This window comes from Lipophrys pholis, assembly GCF_963383615.2.
Source record: "Lipophrys pholis genome assembly, chromosome: 4".
Taxonomy (NCBI): Eukaryota; Metazoa; Chordata; class Actinopteri; order Blenniiformes; family Blenniidae; genus Lipophrys; species Lipophrys pholis.
This window is the reverse complement of record NC_137637.1, coordinates 12,071,666-12,092,224: the sequence shown is the minus strand read 5'-3', so window position 1 is coordinate 12,092,224 and position 20,559 is coordinate 12,071,666. Positions and strand designations below refer to the sequence as shown.

The window sequence follows — 20,559 nt, the reverse complement described above, 5'->3', positions numbered from 1 at the left end:
ACTACATATGTGTTAGCTTTTGAGCTGTAATGCTTTTAAAGTGAAAAAGACCCATCGATGTTCATGGTGTGTGTGCGTGCGTGCGTGTGTCTATTACATATATGGATTATTTTCAGGCCCGAAAAGCTGAACAATCTGGTTAAAACATTTCATTTTCATATTTTAGGCCTTCAAAAAAGATGATGTATGATGCATTTAAATTGGAAAATGGATATATTAAGGCTGAAACAAGAACTGAGACTCACAACAACACACAATAACTAATGAAATTAAGGTACGGAAAAATCTTCCAAAGAACCTAAAATAACAAACGTGATTAAACAGAAAGCTAAGATTTGTATAGCTATGAGTTAGAGCAGCACAATATAGTCACAATTGTCTCAACGTTGTGATACACGACGCACAATATAAAAATTGCAAAAGACTGACGAAAATGTATTAAATACAAAGTTTTTCATGAAATGTGCATTCGTGCTGTGCAAATACAAAATGATTTTAAATGTATGAAAGAACAAACCATTTGCTTGCTGGGCAGAAGTCAGTACCACAAAAATCATTAGAAAATTACCAAAAATGTCCACTTAAGAAATGCTGTAGATGGAAACTGAAAATATTCATGCAATGGAAAAGAAAAAAAACATGGACTTTTAAAGCTGGTGTAAAATAGTGGCAGTAGAAAGAGCACTGATATTTGGAAGTTTAACAACATAAGCCACATCTACTTAAGTTCTTGTATTTATCCTAATACTTATGTTTACTGGATATTCTGTGAAGCTATCTACTTCAGGCTAATCAACAGGTAGTACTCCGTCCTGTCTTGTAATACCACTTTGTGACAGTAGAGAGGATCGTACAATAATACCATGTGCATCCTCAACCCGCAGAAGAAGAAAAATCAGGTGATGAACAAACGTGTAAGAATTAAGTGAACTACTAGCAAACAGCAAACCATCTAAAACCCTAATCACTGCAAAATAAATGCTAATTCGTCAGATGAACAATATGTAATAACTTCTCTATTTAAAAAAAAAATCATCAATAGAGTAAGACAAAGGCTCACGAGTCTGCAAGCTAACCTCTGAGCCCAAGCTTATCTTGTCCTGTAATATAACTGTAAACCACAAGGTGGTGTAGTGAACTGATTATTATGAAATACAAAAGGAAGAAGCTGTTGGAGGCGACAAGACACATAACATGATGATATTAATATAAAGACAGCATAAACACGGATAAAAGAACGAAGGCACAAGTTTTTACATCAGCATCAGCCTGATTGTCCTTAGAGCCAGTAAAAAAAAGATATGAATCATATCTTCTGTGGCTTTGGAGGAAGCTTTCCAAAGTCGGACAAATTAATCTAGATCATGTCATCACACGAGAGACTGGAAGCCAAAAGATCCTGGCCGGCTGAAAGCAACAAATCTCAAAGCTTCGTTTCATTTAGATGCAGGCAGCAGATTACAGTTTCAGTCAGGTTATTTTCCTCCTTTCCTTGTGATCATTTTTGTGCTTGCTCAGCTTTACTGCTAATTCTCCTTGACATAATTTGACAGTGGTACATTCACTTTGGTGGAAATAACGCAAACCCTCCAGGAGCAGGTTATAAACAAACCTCTCCGCCCTCCTTTCTTGTAAAGCTGCGTTAGCCTTGTCCCTTCCTATCAGCGGGCTCACTTGTTTAGACCCGGTCTTAAACATCCAGTCCTTATAAAGCGCAGTTGTCTCAGGGTGCCTTTGGGAGCAATAACTGCAGTCTGTGTGCTAACAAACGGCAGCAGGTGGCATTTTGCTACCACACAATCACCTTGCTCCCCTTAACCCCCCCCCCCCCCCCCCCCCAACAGTGTCACCTGACCGAGGCTTCCAGGCTCAGAACGAACACTGATGTCTATTGCCAACACTGTGCCAAGAGTTTATGAATAAGATATACAAGCCAGGCTCACTACAGGCTTTTCACATTAGCCCGAGTCTCTATGCATACGTGTACACAAGTGTGCGCGTGATGATGCACATGCATTCAAATCCGTGTGCGCACGTCAACAGTTTCTCTTATGCTGAGTCCGGAGGCTCCCTGTTCACGTGTGGACCCAAAAGATGCCTTAATCTGCAACAAGGATTAGGATTTATTGAAACAAATAAGTGTTTTAAAAAAGAGACGGACCTGGTTTCAATTTCAATAGCTCATTTAACCCTTATCGGCCCAAATCCTTGGGGTCCATTCTATGTTAATTGGATCTACATTGCACAAGCATTGGGGGGTGTTAACAAGCACAGCCTATGAATATTAATTACCCTGAAGTTTTCTGCACAGGAAAGACTTCACTGATACATATTAATTCTATGAAGTTTTTAAAGTAGTGCTCTCATTAAAAATGAATAGGCACTGCGCTTGAATGTTTTCCCAAGAGGAATTGTGCATCCTTAAGTCTATCCCTAATAAATTGGGTCAGATTGGCTATCCTTAAAGAATAGCTTCCCCTTAAAATGGCACCATTATTATTCAGCTAAATGTAAACATACCGATCGGGCGAGGAGAGGCTTTTGTTTAAACTGTGTTTTGACAATGGCCATTAAAGCAAGTCATGTCTGAGCGTGTACTCTCCCGACCACAGCCTCCTGAGGCCCTGTTAAAACGGTTACTTATTTACAACACTAAACACACAAGTTGTTCAGCTAAACAGTGCAAAATTACTCCGCATGCTCGCATGTGCAGGGCTCTGTGTGTGTGTGTGTGTGTGTGTGTGTGTGTGTGTGTGTGTGTGTGTGTGTGTGCATCTTCATGTGCAGCATTCGGAGGCAGTTGTTGGCACTACTTTAAATAAAACATTGAGGATGCATTAGTCCTCTGGCTAGCCGAGGCCTCTCTCTCTGCTCCTCTCTCTCCCTGAGCCATTTAATACCGAACCGACGGAGACGTGTTTCCCCGTCTCCCTGAAGCCAGCTGCCTCAGACACCTGCTCCAAGTTTGCCCACTTCAGCACAAACACGCAGAGCGTGGCCATCAAAGGCCATCCGGGCGCCGCACAATAAGAGCCACTTCGCTCTTCTTAATGATACCAGCATGCACGCTGGCATCGTTTACACTTGAGGCATTTGTACACGCACAGGTCCTTCACAGTTTTCCTGTCCGCACATTTACCATTGAGACATACGGTGTATTTCACCTCAAACACCCGGCGCCCAGTCACTTCATTCACACTGAAGACACTAAATGAATATAGAACACCTGGTTAGGAACACGGAAAGATATGCTGAGTGATGCATTTCTTGATCCAAAACATCTCTGTTGTGCAAATGTCGACTCTAGAATCTCTTAAATCAGAAACATGATCACATTAGACCAGGGGTGTCACACTCATTTCAGTTCAGAGGCCACATAAAGCTCAATTTCATTTTGAGAGGGCTGGACTGGTCAAATAGTGCCATAATAAACTTAAAGTTAACATTTTCAATTTATTTGGGGGGGGGGGGTTGTTGTTGTGGGGCAGAGAATATGTGAGAAAATTTTTCATGAAACCAAACCATCCCTATGGAAAATTACCACAATCTAGACATGAATCCAATTTTAATGAAACCTTCTGGTGCAAAATGCAGTGAAATGTCCAGAAAACTTCTTCTATAGTTGTTGCATGATGCAAACATTTACAAAAAGTTGCATTACTTTCCGTTTCTATGGTGACGGAACAGTTTCAAAAAGTTCCACCTTGGGAGCCATTTTCGTAAAGTTGCATTCTCAGTGGCTCTGAGCACCGTGAACGAGTAAACCAACACCCAAAATGCAACACAAGCTTTGCATTTTCGCTTTAAAACATTGTCGCATAAACAGGACTTAAAACATATTGTTGCTGTTGCGAACAAAATCTTCTCGTATGCTACTTGAAAAAAGAGTAGGCGTTAAAAAAAAAAAAACGTTGATTCCATTGCACTCGAGGTTTACTGTGACTTATGTAATAATTCTATAAAGCGTGTCTTCTACAAAAAGAAGAAGACCCGCTGGGAAAAGTACTGCTGGATACTTTGTGTTTATGTTGCATGTTTGAGGGCAATTGTGAAATAAATTAGCACATCTAACCTTTTGCACTTATTGCACAATAGAAATGTGGTTGCATTTAAAAACTTGCTTACAAGTATTGTAATGAATATTTCATTGTGACCCCTCGTGTTGTCACATTCTACGCCTGGGACCGCAGAAATTTGCTAACATCTCCATCGGTTTGTTATTGTGGAGCGAGTCTTGGCGTTGCGCGGCGGTGTGAAATGAGCTAGCATGTCCGTCCTGATTGCCGCGGTGCCAAACACCTCCCGGAGCGCCCCCCCCGCCCCGCTGCCCACATGAGCAGGGCATGTAAACAGGATGTCGAGCCGAGCAACAGTCAACTATTATAAAGTATGGGCTCGGGCACACATTCAACCTGCGCTTCATCTCCTCTCAGTCGGAGAGCGGCGGCTGGAGGTAGACTCAACAAAACGGATGAGTTCATAGGCCGGCTGTGCTGGAAGGCGTCCATAAGACAAAGGGAGGTGCTGGGTGGTTTACCTCCTGAAGCCTCCCGGACAAAAGCTGGGTGACTAAAAGAATTTGTAAAGTTGCACCTAGACTAAACAGATTACACACACACACACACACACACACACACACACACACACACACACACACACACACACACACACACACACACACACACACACACACACACACACACACACACACACACACACACACACAGACAATGTATGTAACTGTGTTTAAAAATAAAATATGATTGGAGTGAGAGACGTGTAAGCCTCGGTAAAAAACAATTTTCAGTGACAGAGGCTGTATTTTTTTTCCCCCTTAGTAATTATTTCCCCTCTTTTTTTCCCTCCAACATAAGCATCGCATCACTGTTCAATTTTCACCTCCATCTGTGTGATTATTAATCAGATCACACATCAATTGCCAGAACCAGCAACGAAATTCAGCCTGTAATAAAACTGTCATGTGCTGTGGTATAAAGACAGATGTTGCCAGTTGTGTGATAACATAATTAAACTGTTCTGTGAGGGATTCCATAAAATTATTCAAATTGGACGAGCACTATCATTTTACCAATAAGCAATTTAGGGCAATATGCAGTGTCATAACACTGATGTTATCCTCTCTTGCCAGATTTTCCAATAAGTCGGCGCCTCTGCTCGGCCTCCTGTGACAATATGAACAGCAGAGACCTGAGAGGAGTCGTGGAGACGCATCTACAAACTGTACATGTGAGTTTGAGGACAAGTTTCCACATTGACTGGGATAATGCACAGCAGCGACTGGACAAAAATCACCAGGAGCAAAGACGCTGCTATCTCTAATTTGGAATATTCGGCATTTCACTGCACACAGTGTATATATATGAATGTGTAACAGAGCCAATACAAAGATACGGGCAGAAATTCAATTCAACGGCGCCGTGATAAGGCGGCGTTCTTCTTGTGTAACAGTGTTTTTTATCCGGGCGCAGCGCTGTCTCTCTCCGTCGCCCTCAGCTCTGCTGCAGCACACATACGATTAGCAGAGATCTGAGGCAGAAGAAGCTCCCTCGCTGACCCGTTAACTCTCTCACTCCCACCATTAGCCCGTAAAGCAGCAGGTCCTGCACTCCAAGGCCTCCTCGTGTTCAACACCTCTCCTATGTGCACAAACAGGCAGCTACACACACACACACACACACACACACACACACACACACACACACACACACACACACACACACACACACACACACACACACACACACACACACACACACACACACACACACACACACACACTGAGAAATATCTTCCTGCATCTCAGCTTTGAAAGGAAATGACCAGGATGTATTTGAAGTGCATGAAGTGAGTGAATTGTGACAGATTTTCTAGTGCCTGGGTTGCATGGTGGAGCAGTGATTGGCACTGTCTCCTCACACTGACATGTTCCCGGTTCGAGTCTGTTCAGTTTCCCGTTCTTTGCATATCGTCAGCTGGATACAACACCACACGACCCTGTGTCATAAAGAGCGATGTCGAAGTTAGTCAGATTAATCTACAACCTTTCAAGGGACCAAATTGTAAAATAGTTTTTTTAGTGATTCCATAACCAGGTATGATTTATTGACTCATTATATCAGTTACAATGAGCATCATGTTATATATTGTAGCATTACTTTCAATAGGAATCTGGTGAGGTCAACTCTTAATATGATGTTACTACCACTGAGCCTGTTTACATGCCATTAAAATCTGATAGCTGAGAGCAGTGTGAAGTGTGTACATATAGACATGCACTAATTTATAAACCCTGATTTGCATGTTTCAGTCTATTGTAAGATTTTTGTTCAGGTATTTGAACATCAGAATTTAACGTCATTTCCAAAATGTTTGGTTTTCTTCTTTTATTTCAACAGTCAAATGTTTAATGAACTGACTTTCTGTTACTTTCCACTCATGTTTGTTACTTCATATCTTCCACTTTGATTGTGACTACATCCCTGCTGTTTCCTACATGCAGATGTGAAATAATAACAAAAACAAATAAAAATCAGATTAAGCTATCTGACTATCTGAGGCGTGTTATTCTGATTCCTCATAATCTGATAACTGCCGTTATGAGACTGAAAACATCTGAAGGAAGCCATCGAGAAACATCAGGCGAGGTAAAAAAGAAAAAAGAAAAAAAGTGGATCTGTCAAATCCATACTGGTCAAGTGCAGAACATTGTGTCAATGTCCAAATGTTTATGGAACTGACTGTGTTTATCTGAGGAATATGCAGGGCTTATTGTGCGGCTCTTCTGTCTCCTTCAGCTTGGTGATGGTGGGCAAGACTTTCCTCTCCACCTCCTCCACCACCACCTCCATCGGGGACCTTGTAAAGGCTTGCATTATGCATACGGGAAGCCTGTGCCCGCTCAGCTCTTTGTGCGGCCACTGTCCTGCGTGTCATTCTCTCCTCTCTGCACACGCAACACAGCAAACACCTCAACCATGCAGGGAGAGACCGAGGCGCACGCACGCACACACGCACGCACGCACGCACGCACGCACGCACGCACGCACGCACGCACGCACACACAGTTTACTGGTCTTATCTTTCAGTGTGTAGCTGGAAGGATGCAATAAAAGAAAAGCAATTATTCATTCCTGATTTTTTTTTTTTTCTCCATTTGTGTGTACAGTATCACTGGAGTGGAGGGGCTCTGCTAAACGACAGGATATTAACATTTAACGCTCTACAGCGGACTCAAATGAACCAAATTTGGAAGCAGAGGAACAACTTGCAGCGTTTAACACGGGAGAGTCAAACTCATTTTAGTTCAGATAACCCACTTAGATCTTATTGAGGCCGGAGCTGCAGAATAATGAACGCAATAAAAACAACTCCAACTCTTTACTCTTAGGCCCAGTTTGAACTTTCGTTGTGTTTTGGATGTCCATTTATAGGATTACAGTGCTCGGAGCCAGTAAAAACGGCTCCCAAGTTGGAAATTTTTGGAAAACGCTACTACTGTCTCCATGGAAAAGGAGGGAAATGTGACTACCCAACAGCGCCCACTAGTGATGCAACATCCTAACTACGTGTTCAGTGCTTCAGTGTAAATGTCACAAAAACGCATAAACAATGCATTTTTCACTTGAAACATTGTGGAAACAGCTTCTTAGTTACAGTTTCTCAAGAAAACCTCATTCGAACATGACAAAGTTCCCAATCTTCCAGAATAACGTTTGAAGTGTTCCTACCTGAATGTGCATGATTTCAAACTCACAGTCGTCGTAGAGCTTTCATGCTAATGCTATCCTGCTAGCAACAAGGTAGCTCGCTTTGACTTTTGCATCTCCTGCTACGTGCTAGGTATCAGTGTTGTGTAATGTCCTCCCTCAGTGGAAAAAAGTGGGAATCGCAAATGTAAATTGCAAAAAAAACTAACAAAAATAAATAAATAAACACCTATGATGATCACTGATTCTCCGAGAGCTTGGTGAGATGAAATGCGAAACTGAGGTGTTTAAAAAAATAGAAAAAAAAGGAATCGCAACTTGCACCATATACGTTTTGCATTGGATGCTCTTCCATCATTCAATATTGGAAGGCAATGTCTGCCTTGTGATCTTCAGCCTTCGCAGTGTCATCCTCCAGGTCTGTTTAAACTCTTCCAATGGACCACTTTTGGCCCACAGGCCGTATGTTTGACACCCTTTGGTTTACCAGGTGCTTTACTGAGCGCCCGTCATGGTGCAGCGTGTTTATCTGACGGCTGCAGCTGCACGACTCTATTTCCTGTTGCAAAATCATTTTAAATCACAAATCACAAAATAGGTTGTTGCAAAACACTTTCATACTATTGTGTTTGGTTGTATTTTATGTGCTACAGTATCTTCACTTCCTCATGCGGATGTTCCGTTAAAACCGCAACTTCTGCAACAAAATCACAATAATAACACAAATAACCAGTCAGGTTGTATCTGGGGGGGTTGGGGGTGGGTGGGGGGGTACGGGTGTGTTAAGGACACAAACTACTGAAAAAATAAAAAGAAGTAAAAGAGATGCACTCATGTGTTATACACAATTTAAAGCAAACAAACCGCAAGTGCACAACAAACATTTGCATGACATTCAAAACTCTGAGTTACAACATAACAGATTGAAGTTCCTTAAACACTGAACTCGGCTCAATTTCAACAGAATTCTAGGGAAAAAAGAAACGCAGAGGAGCACCGCTCTCTCCCCCCACCCGCGGCTCTTAACAAACAGTATTTGACTTACTAATAGAGATGCTTAAATCAAGCTTATGGTCCACTTCCCCCAAATCTGACTAGTCTACAAGATGAATTCCCCTGTCAGGATCAAGATGATCAAACAGATTACAATTATTTCATCCCCCATCTTTATTAATGAGGACTGTCTTTCATAGTTATGTTGCCTAACAAGAATAAATGATATGCCACTGCCAGGTTTGTTGTTGCGGCTCACTCTGGGGACTCTCAGACACTTGAGCGTGTTTTTAGATTGATTTTAGCATCACCTAAAGGAGTAATAGCACCAGAACAAAGAGAGGACCCTCAGTGTGTCAGTTAGAGACGTATTAGCACCGACCACAAATAAAACTTCAAAGAAAAGACGGCGAAATGCCACAAAAGTAAAAAGTTATCAAGTAATTGAGCGAAGATCGTAATGCCCTGGGGACAATTAACATGGTTCATGGTGCATGAGTGAAAATCCTGGGTTAGTCTAATGGGAGAATAAAAAGACTTGCCTGCCTGTGTGCCTTCCCAGTAACACTACCTCGGTAAGTAGCCTATCAAAAGCCATTGTCAGGAGAGTCATGAGAGTGAGACATCTCGTCCTCTGTCCCCATCCATGCGTCATTTATCACACAACAATTAACGCACCTCCCTCGGTTTCTACACAGCCGCAGAAATTAACCGCTGGATTTGTTGAAAAGGCAGAAGCCAAGCAGCTCTTGTTATTGACCACAGCAGAAAGCGGAGGGCAGGAAATGTGACTGGAGTATATTGAGCTGGGATTGAGAGAGTGGCTCGTTTTTCCCCCCTCCTTTAAATGCCAGGGCAGATGCTGGAGAGCGGCAGTTCTTTCTGGATGACTTGAAAACAGGGACCATGCTTGGACGCCCGGCTCTATTCTACTGGGGAGGCTTTATTTCCATCCTTTCTCGGTGTCAAGTGCACATCCATGACACTCTCTCTCTCTCCCCCCCCCGCCTCTCCCCTGCCTCAAATATATCAAAGTTGTAGCCCCGTTGTCTTTGCAGAGCAAATCAGAATGTGCCGCTGGCAAAGAATGAAGCAAAAGTCAACAGGAATTAAGTTTCAGTGCAACTGTTTACTCAACTGTGGCCTGCAGTTATTGAAATTTTATCCATGGTTTTGTGTGACTACTGCAGTAATGAATTCAGTATGGCTGTGATTTTCTCACTGACGACATGCTTGTTCCGGCCTGGAAAAGAAGACTGGGTGGGAGGGAGGGGGGGTGAAGAGCACATCTGCAGAAGGCTTTAGGCAAAAGAACAGGACACACATTGATCCACAATTTCTACTCACTGATCAATCAATACCTCTTTCACAATGTGAAACTGATCATTTATAAACACAACAACCTGTGTCCACTTGTGATTCAGGCCTAACTAGTCAGCACCTGAAATAGTGTTTTGCTCTGAAACAAGTCAGTGTACTTGTCATGCTGCCACCGGCCACTAGTCGGTGCTCCAGAGCAGTCAACCAGCACTCCCCCTGTTCACGAAAATGCTCGAGTAAACTGTAGTTTTAATACAGCGATAAGTTGGAGTGATGTTGTCTCACTAAACCAGCACTAATTAAGAAAAAATTCATCTAGGAAGTAGGACAAAAGAAATAATACATGTAGTTTCTGGAGAGAAGCAGCAGGCATATCATCTAACGTTCAACATTCAAGCATTTGGACATTAACCTGCACGGAACAACAGCTGCTGCTAACAACTCATCTTGACAATGATATGCTTCCACTTAACATTGTTGATGGGAAAGGCTTGAGGAATTTAACGTAATATGTTCATGACACCGTGCTATGTTGTGATTGTTTTTGTCACGCTGCCCGGAAAATCATATCACAAAGTTCAGGCAAAATCACAGTTCTAACTCAGGCTGCAAAATATTAGGGTATGTTTACACTATGTTCACGGCAGCACCGTTTGCCCGAAACGTAGTGCGCCGTGGCATTTTGGGGAATTCTGAGGAAGGCGTGGCACGTTTTTCACGTTCTGTCAAGGCTTTCTACGGATGAAATGTGGACGCCGGACCATTTTGAAGCACGTTTATGCCCCAAAGGACCACCAAAAGTAAAGAAAAATCATTGTATCCTGAGACTTTTGCTGGGTGCATACACACCACTTGATTTCTTTTTCGGTGGCCCAGCTTGTAGAAGGTGTTCTGTCGTTGGTCGCTCAGACTCAAATAAAACTCCCCTCCGGGCACGGCTTCCTCCCACACCGTGTACGCAGTTGCAGACCGGAGTAGAACGCAACGCGTCGGGTCCACAAACCGTCACACGCCAGGACAAGCCGTGATAGAACGTGATGAAATGGCTACCATACACCGTAACTACGCCGTGAGAACCGTGACAAAGCGCAGCGAGACGTGATAAAACGCGAAGCATCTGTGAATCAACCGTGATAGAACGCGTACTAAACGTCACTTTCTGTAAGCCTCCCAACCCACTACAGACCACCTCCAAGTTCTATTACGGCTAATTACGTGCTGCAAGGTTTTGTGACGTTCATTCCGTTTTGTTACGGGCTACTTTTTTTTTTAAGTTTCTCATCCGCATCGTGGCCGGCGTGGCAAATTCTTGGACAGTCGTGACCTGTCACGTTTGCCCATCCCGCCCCCCTGCGTTGTCTCACGTCCATCCCGTTTTGTTTACGGTGGCCTGAAACGGGGCTGCCGTGGCTGCCGGGAACATAGTGTAAACGTACCTTTAGGTAAACATGCAACAACTGTCACTGAGTAACACAGTGATTATTCATGATAAATGTCTGACTATTGTTATATGTAGCATTTCAAATTAAAGATTTGCTTTATTTTTATAATCCAGAGGACTTGTCCACTTTCCAGTTTTCTCCCTAACAAAAAATAAATAATTTACATATATTGTTAAAAAACCTATGCATACAAAACCAGAACCTTCATTGTATTTGTCTACTTCTGAATAACACGTTTATATTAGTGATAGCATGTTCTATGGTCATTATTCAGAAACACCCGCTTTTCAAAGTTTTACCACCAACCAGACGTCAGATGAGGTCTCATATAAAACCTGTGAAGGTGGCAATTTTAGGTAGGTAAATGGTGTTTACCTTCTTATTCCATAAAAATGTTTCCTCCATCTGTTTCGATGAATGGCTCAATGCACCAGCTAGTAGTGCACTTCTGTATTGCAAGACTAAAACGGCTTAACTTAGTTGGCTAATGAACTGATGTGAGCATGCAAACCACAAAATCATCTCTATGAAGACATCAAGTCTGTTGTATGGTTTCACCTGGAACAAAATTTTTTACACATTGTTCCTTTAAACGAGGGTATTTAGCCAATATGACACAATTATCTGGGTGGTAATGCCATAAAAAATTCAATGATTTTTTGAAACCATCAACAGTGGTGTCCCAACAAAAACATGAAACAGACTCCGATCTAATTTCCCCAGTGACTCCAAAGACGGGCTTTAACGGGAGAAAGATGAGTGATTGGTGATGAATGAACAGACTTTTACAACATTTACCTGCTCAAGCTCTCTGAGTGCGTTTATGACATCATCATATTGCCACGAGTACCGAGCGGTGACAGATGACGACTGATAACACTGAGTTATGTCTCAGCCCTATACGTTGCATTGCCGTACCCCCCACCCCCGCAGCACTGTTTTCCTCCCCGTAAAAATGCTGATGGATGTGCTGTGACAACAGACAACGGCAACAGGGCCTGTGCATCATCACCAAACAGCTCCTGACAACAACCCCGGTCGCTGCTGTCGGATGGAGCCAGATAGCAGAAGACACACTGATCTTTTCAATGTTGTTTCCTTAAACGCGCTGTCGTGTGCCACACATAACGCTGACACCGACAGAAAGAGCTTGTCTGTTTGCCTCAAGTCTCAGACGGTGAAAATGTTTTCGGCTTCACGGCGTGTGTCTCCGCTCCTCATAGGCTCAAGCAGGCGGAGTGTGACATTAGTGCGAGGTGTGTTTACAGCGAGCTGGCGGGCGGACGCTGTCACCGGATTGGATGCCGCGGTTTCTTAACTGTCTACAAAATCCTGCAGCACCTACACACTTAAAATATGTCCGAACATCGCGATAAATATTTCACCAAAATGCAGATGCTGCGATAAACACGTTCACAACCAAACACAATCACACAGAGAGAGCACTTCTCCTTCTTTAAATATTCAAAAAGGGCCTCAATATACATAAATAATAATAATAATGTGTTTATGTACTGGATGTACTTTGAGGAGAAATTAAATATTAAGTGGCACTCTAAGAAGCGGGCTGCGCCTGCTGATGACATGGCTAAATAACGTGAAGACAGGTGTTGGTGGGGGGGGGGGTTCTACCTGGTGCTGCTGGAGGTGCAGGAGGTCCACTGCGGTCACCTCCAACGACGGCGTGGCACTTTTAGGCCGTCCCTCCCTGCTGGGCACACCCTCGGCGCCGGCTCCCCCGTTTTGATTGGATGGTCCATTGCTCGTCGCCTCTGTCCCAGATTCTTGCATCATGACTTAAAAACCTGAGCGAGGGCGCAGAGCGAGGAGGGAAACGGGGACAGAGACAGAGAGAAGCAGCTGTTAAAACACACACAGCAATGAGGTCGCATTTCAACTGTGGGCCAAACTATAAACATCTGTCATGTCCTTCCCACACAATTTCACTTTTATTGCAGGTTTCCCTGTTGGTTTGTGCTTCCCTGGGTCTTGTTTGTTTGCTTGTAGCATACGCAATGAGGCAAAAACACACGTGCACACACATGCACACCCTCGCAGGCTGCTTCTCAACAGTAATGAACTGCTGCTTTGTTTTGCCCTTTTCCTTTGCGGATCCTCGACAGATGACAAGTCTGGGCGGTAGAAAAGTTGAGCAGGACTCAAGTTTTGTTTGTGTTCTCCATCGCGAGGTGCGGTGCAGGGTTTCGGGAAGGTGTGTGTGTGTGTGTGTGTGTGTGTGTGGGTGTGTGTGTGTGTGGGGGGGGGGGGGGGGGGGGCTCCCAACGTGCATCTGAGAGGAACCCAACCTGAGTCGAGTGAGAGCAGAGGAGCCCAAGAAAACACTGGACCTCCAAAACAAAACACTTTCTATGGAAATGGATATATTTACTTGCATGGCTCCCAGAAGAACCGCGGCCGAATGGCTTTTTAATGGGAAACAGGGCGACTGTGTGAGGCCTGCCAAAGGATCTCCATGAGAAATATCTAATCTGAGGCCGAGCGAAAACAGTCAAATCCTGGAGGGGTACTCAATTAACACCAAAATAAAGATCTGAAATTAAATAAACTTTTCACAGTTGGAAGTAATGTTGTTCATGACTTTATCTCACCCAGAAAGAAGGGGGCAAAGATGCTAGCCGGAGCATGCTCTATGTACAAATACAACAGTAGTAATCAGTGTGAACACACAGCTACTTGGTAACACGTTACGTCCTCTGTTCTGTCATGCTCTATGTACAAATACAACAGTAGTAATCAGTGTGAACACACAGCTACTTGGTAACACGTTACGTCCTCTGTTCTGTTTTTGGATACACAAAAGCCAGACAGGCATGCCGTTGGCCCCCGCCCCCGTCTCTCTAGGGATAAGCGCCAGTGACACTGGCGCATATCTGCGCCTGAACTCCTCAAATCAGCCCACTGATTTACAGCTATTGTGCACTGGTCACAGGCCTCGTCGGCATCAATGCGCCCAGCCTCCCGATACCGGGGGGCAGTTAATGAAGCTGACCAAGTCGGGCAGAAGCGAATTAACTTGGCTGATTAATTATTTATATGAAGCAGAATAAATGCCTTTAAAACGCTGTGCCTCATCATGAAAGAATGTGGAAAATGGGAACTAAATGCAGATTTATGGTGTCGCGTTGAAGGGCGCGGTAAGAGGGAATGGGAGTTTACGCGCGCTCAGGTACACAGGCAGAGCGGCGGAGTCTCTGGAGATCCGATCTAAACAAGACGCAGACACCGTGGGGACACACACTCACGCTGACAGATAGGAAATTGAGGTTGACAACTTGTCACACAAGAATATTTACAGAGCATAGGTGAGATAATAATCTAGACATGGGAGTATTGGTAAAATAATAAACAGCGCTATAAGCAGCGGTGCTGTTTTCAGGCCCTGGATGTTCGGTAGCAGTTTTGAGGCTGCGAGGAGCTAAAACAGGCCCAGAACAAGAATCAGACAGAGAGTACGCCACGGTTTACATCTCTACTGCTGAAGAAGCCATGCTCGCAACAAAGCAGAACTGAGTGAGTCATCTGACACTGCGGCCTGTGCCGGTTCAGCTGTGTGTCACTACGCCCCCACACTCAGGGGCCTGTCTGAGCGGCCCAGGCCCGGCCTACAGGCCTCTGTTCTCTGGACCGAGGCTGCAGCACACACCCCTCCTCCCTCTCTCCCTCCAGACAGATGTTGACCCGGCTCACCCCTCCAGTCTGGCACAGCCCTCCTCTCCATAATGGGATTTTCTAAACAAGGAGTGAGCAAGAGGAACAGTGTGGGATGGGACGCGGCCCAGCCACGACTCCATCTCCAGGCCCCCGGCTTACATCGGCTCCCCAGCCTCCCTCCGAGACACCAATTAGAAACACACATTTTCAGGCGGAATTAAATGCCATTTGAAATAAACCATGTGCTGACGTTATTCGCCCCCACTTATTTTTCACATAAAAGACTTTTTTTTTTCCACATGCAGGAAAAAAATAACTCCTCCTTACTATTTCTTTTTTTTTTTCTGGAGCTCCAGAAGAAGTAGTGGCTATTATACATGCACTGTCATTCCATGCAAAAATTTTCATAATTGTAACGGAAAGGCGTAAATTTCCAAATGCATGGCGTCTCCAAAAGTAATCAAGAGAATGAGCCGCAGGGTTATTTTAATGTATGCAAAACTAGTGACCCACAATAAAAGAGGGAGGGAGAGGCCACAATGAATGCAAAGTAATGCTCGCGCTTGGAACCGGCACTGATGAGGGGATGGCTAAAATTAACACCCAATTAATTTTCGAATTGACAAACAAATGAAACCCATAAATCTACTTTCTCATTAATTTTACCACAGAATAATTCAAAGCTGCAATATCATGAGTGGGGAAGGAGGAAAAAAACTGGATGAGGGGGAAAAAAGAAGAAAAGAAAATGGGCATTATCCATCATAAATATCAAGCAGATAGGAAAGAGTCTTATTAGAGAGTTGAGCTGATAACAGTGTTAATCTGGGGAGGCGCTGAGGCGAGCGAGGGGACGCCACCGTCAGCTGTGAGGCCACGCCGGCCACGTGACTTCACCCCATGTGCTCGTTTGTATATATTTTCACTTTGCCCAGGGAATGGCCTCAAAACACTCCCGGTTTTTCCCACGTTGGCTCTGATTTCAGCCGTGATCTCGAGTCCAGTGTCCCGCAAAAAAGAAAAAAAAAGAAAAAGGGGGATAGTTAGCGGGGTTAACAACATTTGTGTTCATGCTCTGAATACAAACATTTCAACATGAAACAACACACCAAAGGAGACACAAGGAATGAAAGAAAAAAAAAAGGGGGGAAAAAAATCCTTGTTATTATTAATGGAGCATGTCTGGGGCTTTTTTAACTGAAAAAAACGGAGTAAAAAATAATGGAAATTCCAGGATCAAAACAAGGCAACAACAGCAGTTTGACCAAAAAAGAACTGGCTGTGCTGTTGATTATTAGATGTCTGTCTGCTCTGAGGAGGGAGGGGTGGGGGGGAGAAGGATGGAGGGGAGGGGGCTTGCTTGCAAAACAAAACAAGTGTTTGGCACAAACACTGGATGAAAAAAAAAAAAAAAAGGTCAGAGTTTCTGTTTGTTTACACTTGTTTTGTTTTTCCCTGCATCAAATATGGGCAGTACAGTACAAACGAGAGTCACATGTGTCTCCCACCTGACCAGACAGGTTGAAGGTTAAGAACAGCCGGCGGCCAGAGCTCATCAGTCTTGCCTCTCCTCCTCCTCCTCCCTCCCTCCCTCACAGGAAATCTAACGCCTGTCCCCCTGTCATGCTTGCCTGGAATTCAACAGCTCAAACAAGTCAGCAGTCGATTCAAGGTAGGGTCGGGCCCCGCGCAGCTGTGCTCCGACCCTCTTCTCTGCGCTCTGTTTTTCTTTGAATGCTCGTGACGGTAAGAGCCTCGGCCAGCCACCTGCTTGGATCCGCCGGCATTCTCACACGGCCCCCCCCTTGTTTACACAAGCGCACAACAAAAGCACAACATTTCTTGGGTGGGAGAGATAAAGACACATAAGGAGGGGGGGCGGGGGGGTAATAGGGAGCCGTTGCACTTTAGGGCCTGTTTAGGTTCGGCTTGGTTGCTAGACTAGACAACACATCGCGGTGAAGCAGAGGTGCAGCAAACAGAAGACTTCTCAAGGATTTTCTAATTGTTTTGGCTTCTGATGCCAGGAAAGAGTTGAAAGACAAACACAAGCTGCATGTTAAATAATCCAATACCGCAGCCCTCATCGCTGACAACAAACTGCTTGTCTCTTGGAGATACTCTCATCGTACCACAGACATTGGGCAAGGCTTCCACGAGCTTCCCGAACTGTGATCCCTTGCACCCTGGCATGTGTTACCGCCCAACCAGAACCACCTCCATCAAACAAGACCGGACGTGGAGCTGAGCGAAGCTAAAGCCCGGAGACGACTCCCCGCCAGAGGAGGCTTGGCGGTCAGACCAAACAAGTGTGTAATCTCGTCGGCCACTCCAGCCAAGTCGCAGATAAGCGGAGCGGTATCTCCAGACGACTGTGACAATACAGAAGTAACGCACGACCCGATCGCCCTTTGCAAGCAGTACCCCCCCCCGATCCGGAAACGCAGATCCGAGACACACAGGAGTGTTTTCTGAGTTCTTCTCAGACATTGTGCGGGTTAAGAGCGAACCTGCTAACACAGCAAACAAAGCAGGCAGTTTGTTTAATAAGTGATTGCTGCCATGACTACAGTAAACAGGGAGAGCAGGGGTTTGTGTTTATGGACAAACACGTCTCCTTGCAGGAGCCATTTAATATTAACCAGGTGGAATGATCAGCTCATTTCCGAGGTGACACTTAGGGCAGGCCGAGTGTAAACAAGTTTTGAGAGGAGGGGCGAGATGGAGGGGGAGGAGGAGGGGGAAGCTTTAGAGAACCAAGGTCGATGCAAATGCGGCCTGGAATAGAATAAACAGGCAAAAGTCAAGATAAACAAAAAAAAAAGAAAAAAGAAGTCATTCTTCAGACATTTAAAGGCGCAATAAAGCTGGCATGTTGCAGCTGCCGGAGAAAGAGAAAGAGACGGGACGATGGAAAACCCCCAACAAGTCCTCGGTGGTGGTGTTTAGTGGTGTCCTGTTGAAAAGCATCACCTGTTGGGGGCCGCGCAATCCAGTGCTTTTTCTTTCCGGGCTTCACAAACAGAGTCTCTTCGATTCACAAACAGCACAGCGAGGAACTTGTAAAAACATGTTAAACATTTACCTCTCTCAATTATTCAGTAACCGGGTTTGTGAAAACAACAAAGGGTGTCGGAGGGCTCCGGGAGCTGGCATTCACAACATCGGGGTGCAGAGCCGGGGGGGTGGGGGGTGTGGGGTGTGGGGGGAGTCAAAAAAAATTATAGTAAACGAAGGAGGAAAAGGACGTTATCCTTCATAAATCAAAGTGTCTGGATTGGATTGCTTGATTTATGTGTGGCTTGAATAGGAAGATTATGAGCTCGTCTGTCGGCAAGATCAAAAATTTAATTGGCCAAATATAAGTGATTACAAAAAGACAAGGCAGACAAAGTATTGTGGGGATTTTAGAGCCGCACGTCACCTTCACCATCAATTTTTCATGAATACAACAACCTGCCATCTGCTGAGCTGAAACCTTCCACACTCTGCGATCCGTTGTGTTTCTTCTCTGATAGAATTTCCCAAATCTGTTACCGCCCGCCTTCTTACGGCGAGGAAGGCATAAAATACGAGCAAAACACATATTTATAACACATCGGGATGACGGCACTGGGAATCTCAAGCATGAAATCTAGATCTGAACCTATTACTGCAGCGGGAGCAGAGGAGAGGCGCTTAACATCCGAGTGGCGGTGACAATGATGATTCATGTGACTATCAATGTATTACCACGCTACCAGCTCAGATAAATTAACAATGAGAAGGTTGGTGGAAGGCAGACTCCAGTGGTGAATCTGAGTAGATCCATAATTTCAGAAAATACACAAACCAGTTTGTCTCCTTTGCATGGCGCCATGTGAGAAACACCTCGGAGTAAAGGCCTGCTGTGCACAGACAATGACGGAATGTGCCAAAGTAAGGCAGGCCACGGTATTTTTAGTTCAAGCAGGGCCCGATGGAGACTAAGTAAATAGAGGAGTCTAATGAGTTTAAATCTAGTTGTGCATGAATGGAATAGTAATTCTGGGATGTGGAGCCTCTTTTAGGAGTGGTTCGCCACACATTCTCACAGCGATTCTCCTTCATTTGACTTTGATAATCTCGCTCACATGTGGCTCATGCCCATTAACACTGCAGCGAGAGGACAGACACCAGGAGACGAGGGGCCCCCCTTTTGCTTTTTCTAGTCTTTTTTTTTTTCCCTTTTCCCTGACCAAAGGCGAGATGCACGGGAGGAAAGCAAGGCAAGCGCCGCTTTCCCCTCCAGCTCGTCTTACCAATTAGAGCTGTCAAACAACACATACCCAAAGAAAAACACAACTCCAATCTATCTGCATCCTATGGGAGCTGCAAAAGCACTTATTGTTTTAACATTACTTAAAGTGTGTCATATATTTTTAATCATTTCTTACTGCAATCCATGCAAGGCTTACTCCCCAGCGAACTTGCCAGGGGATGAAATGTGTCAGATGCATCTTCCTGGGAAAACTGAGGTTAGCCTTAACGAACTTGTCTAATTAATAGTATGTGCCTGTGCAAGGAAAAGGACATTATTAGAATCGGTGACTTTTGGGGGTGTGATGTCAATTCAGCGGAGTGCACGCCTCCTTTTTGAGCTGACGACACAGAGCCTAATGGTTTTTTGGGTGAAATCTTTGCAGATTTGTTAAAACATCAGCACAGACCTGCGGTAAACCACAACTCCAAACACAGAGCGAGCCACTAATTACTGTCGAACAAGTCGTCAATGTGGTGGATTCTTTATTATCTTTCCTCTCTCAGTGCCACGAATGATAACCAAGGGGGAACTGTCAGGTTTGGTTGAACAGCTGCTATTTAACCCGTTCTACACGGCGAGTGTACGTCTCCCACCCAAGTTAAGCTATTGGCTTTTCAGACACAATCGTTAACCTTGACATCCAAATGATGGCGTTTTAATGCAGTGACGATTCTATATTAACGGTCTGTGGCTCCTTACAGAGGATCTGTTCAACAGTGTGCAGGAGTTTTGGTTGATATCATCACTCAGGCAGTAGCTTTCATAGAATTCCATTTCACAAAACTCCAGCTTTATCCTATATTCATACAGTCTTAGTAAGTCTCTTTTTCTACAGTTCTAAGCATGTCGTGTGGCGCCATTCAGCTGTATTTTGACATCTGGCTCATTACCATGAAATAATGCTGCAGTTTGATTAGTTTGGAGTGAGCTCAAGTATTTTTGTCAAAATCATTACTTAACTATGAGCTCAAATCTTCCATTCATCAAGAAATATAAAGGCTTTGCACCAGAAGGTAACATTGATATTGGCTTTATGTGTAGTCATTTTCATCACCTATACTCTGTGCCACAACAAAGAAAAACCTTAAAGTTTAAATTTAAAGGTTGTTTTGGCACTATTTTA

At 44.3% G+C, this 20,559-nt stretch overlaps 1 protein-coding gene across 3 annotated transcripts in view; it reads right to left on the bottom strand.

Moving 5' to 3' along the window:
* The window catches only part of foxp1b (forkhead box P1b), a gene marked incomplete at its 3' end in the record, with an annotated part of 204,831 nt that overhangs the window by 80,544 nt on the left and 103,728 nt on the right, over positions 1-20,559 (bottom strand). For all 3 annotated transcript variants that reach the window (XM_080460795.1, XM_080460796.1, XM_080460797.1), the window contains exon 5: positions 13,115-13,287. In XM_080460795.1, coding sequence (XP_080316921.1) covers positions 13,115-13,276 — 162 coding nt within the window. In that variant the 5' untranslated portion in view covers positions 13,277-13,287. The remainder of the gene's footprint in view (positions 1-13,114; positions 13,288-20,559) is intronic.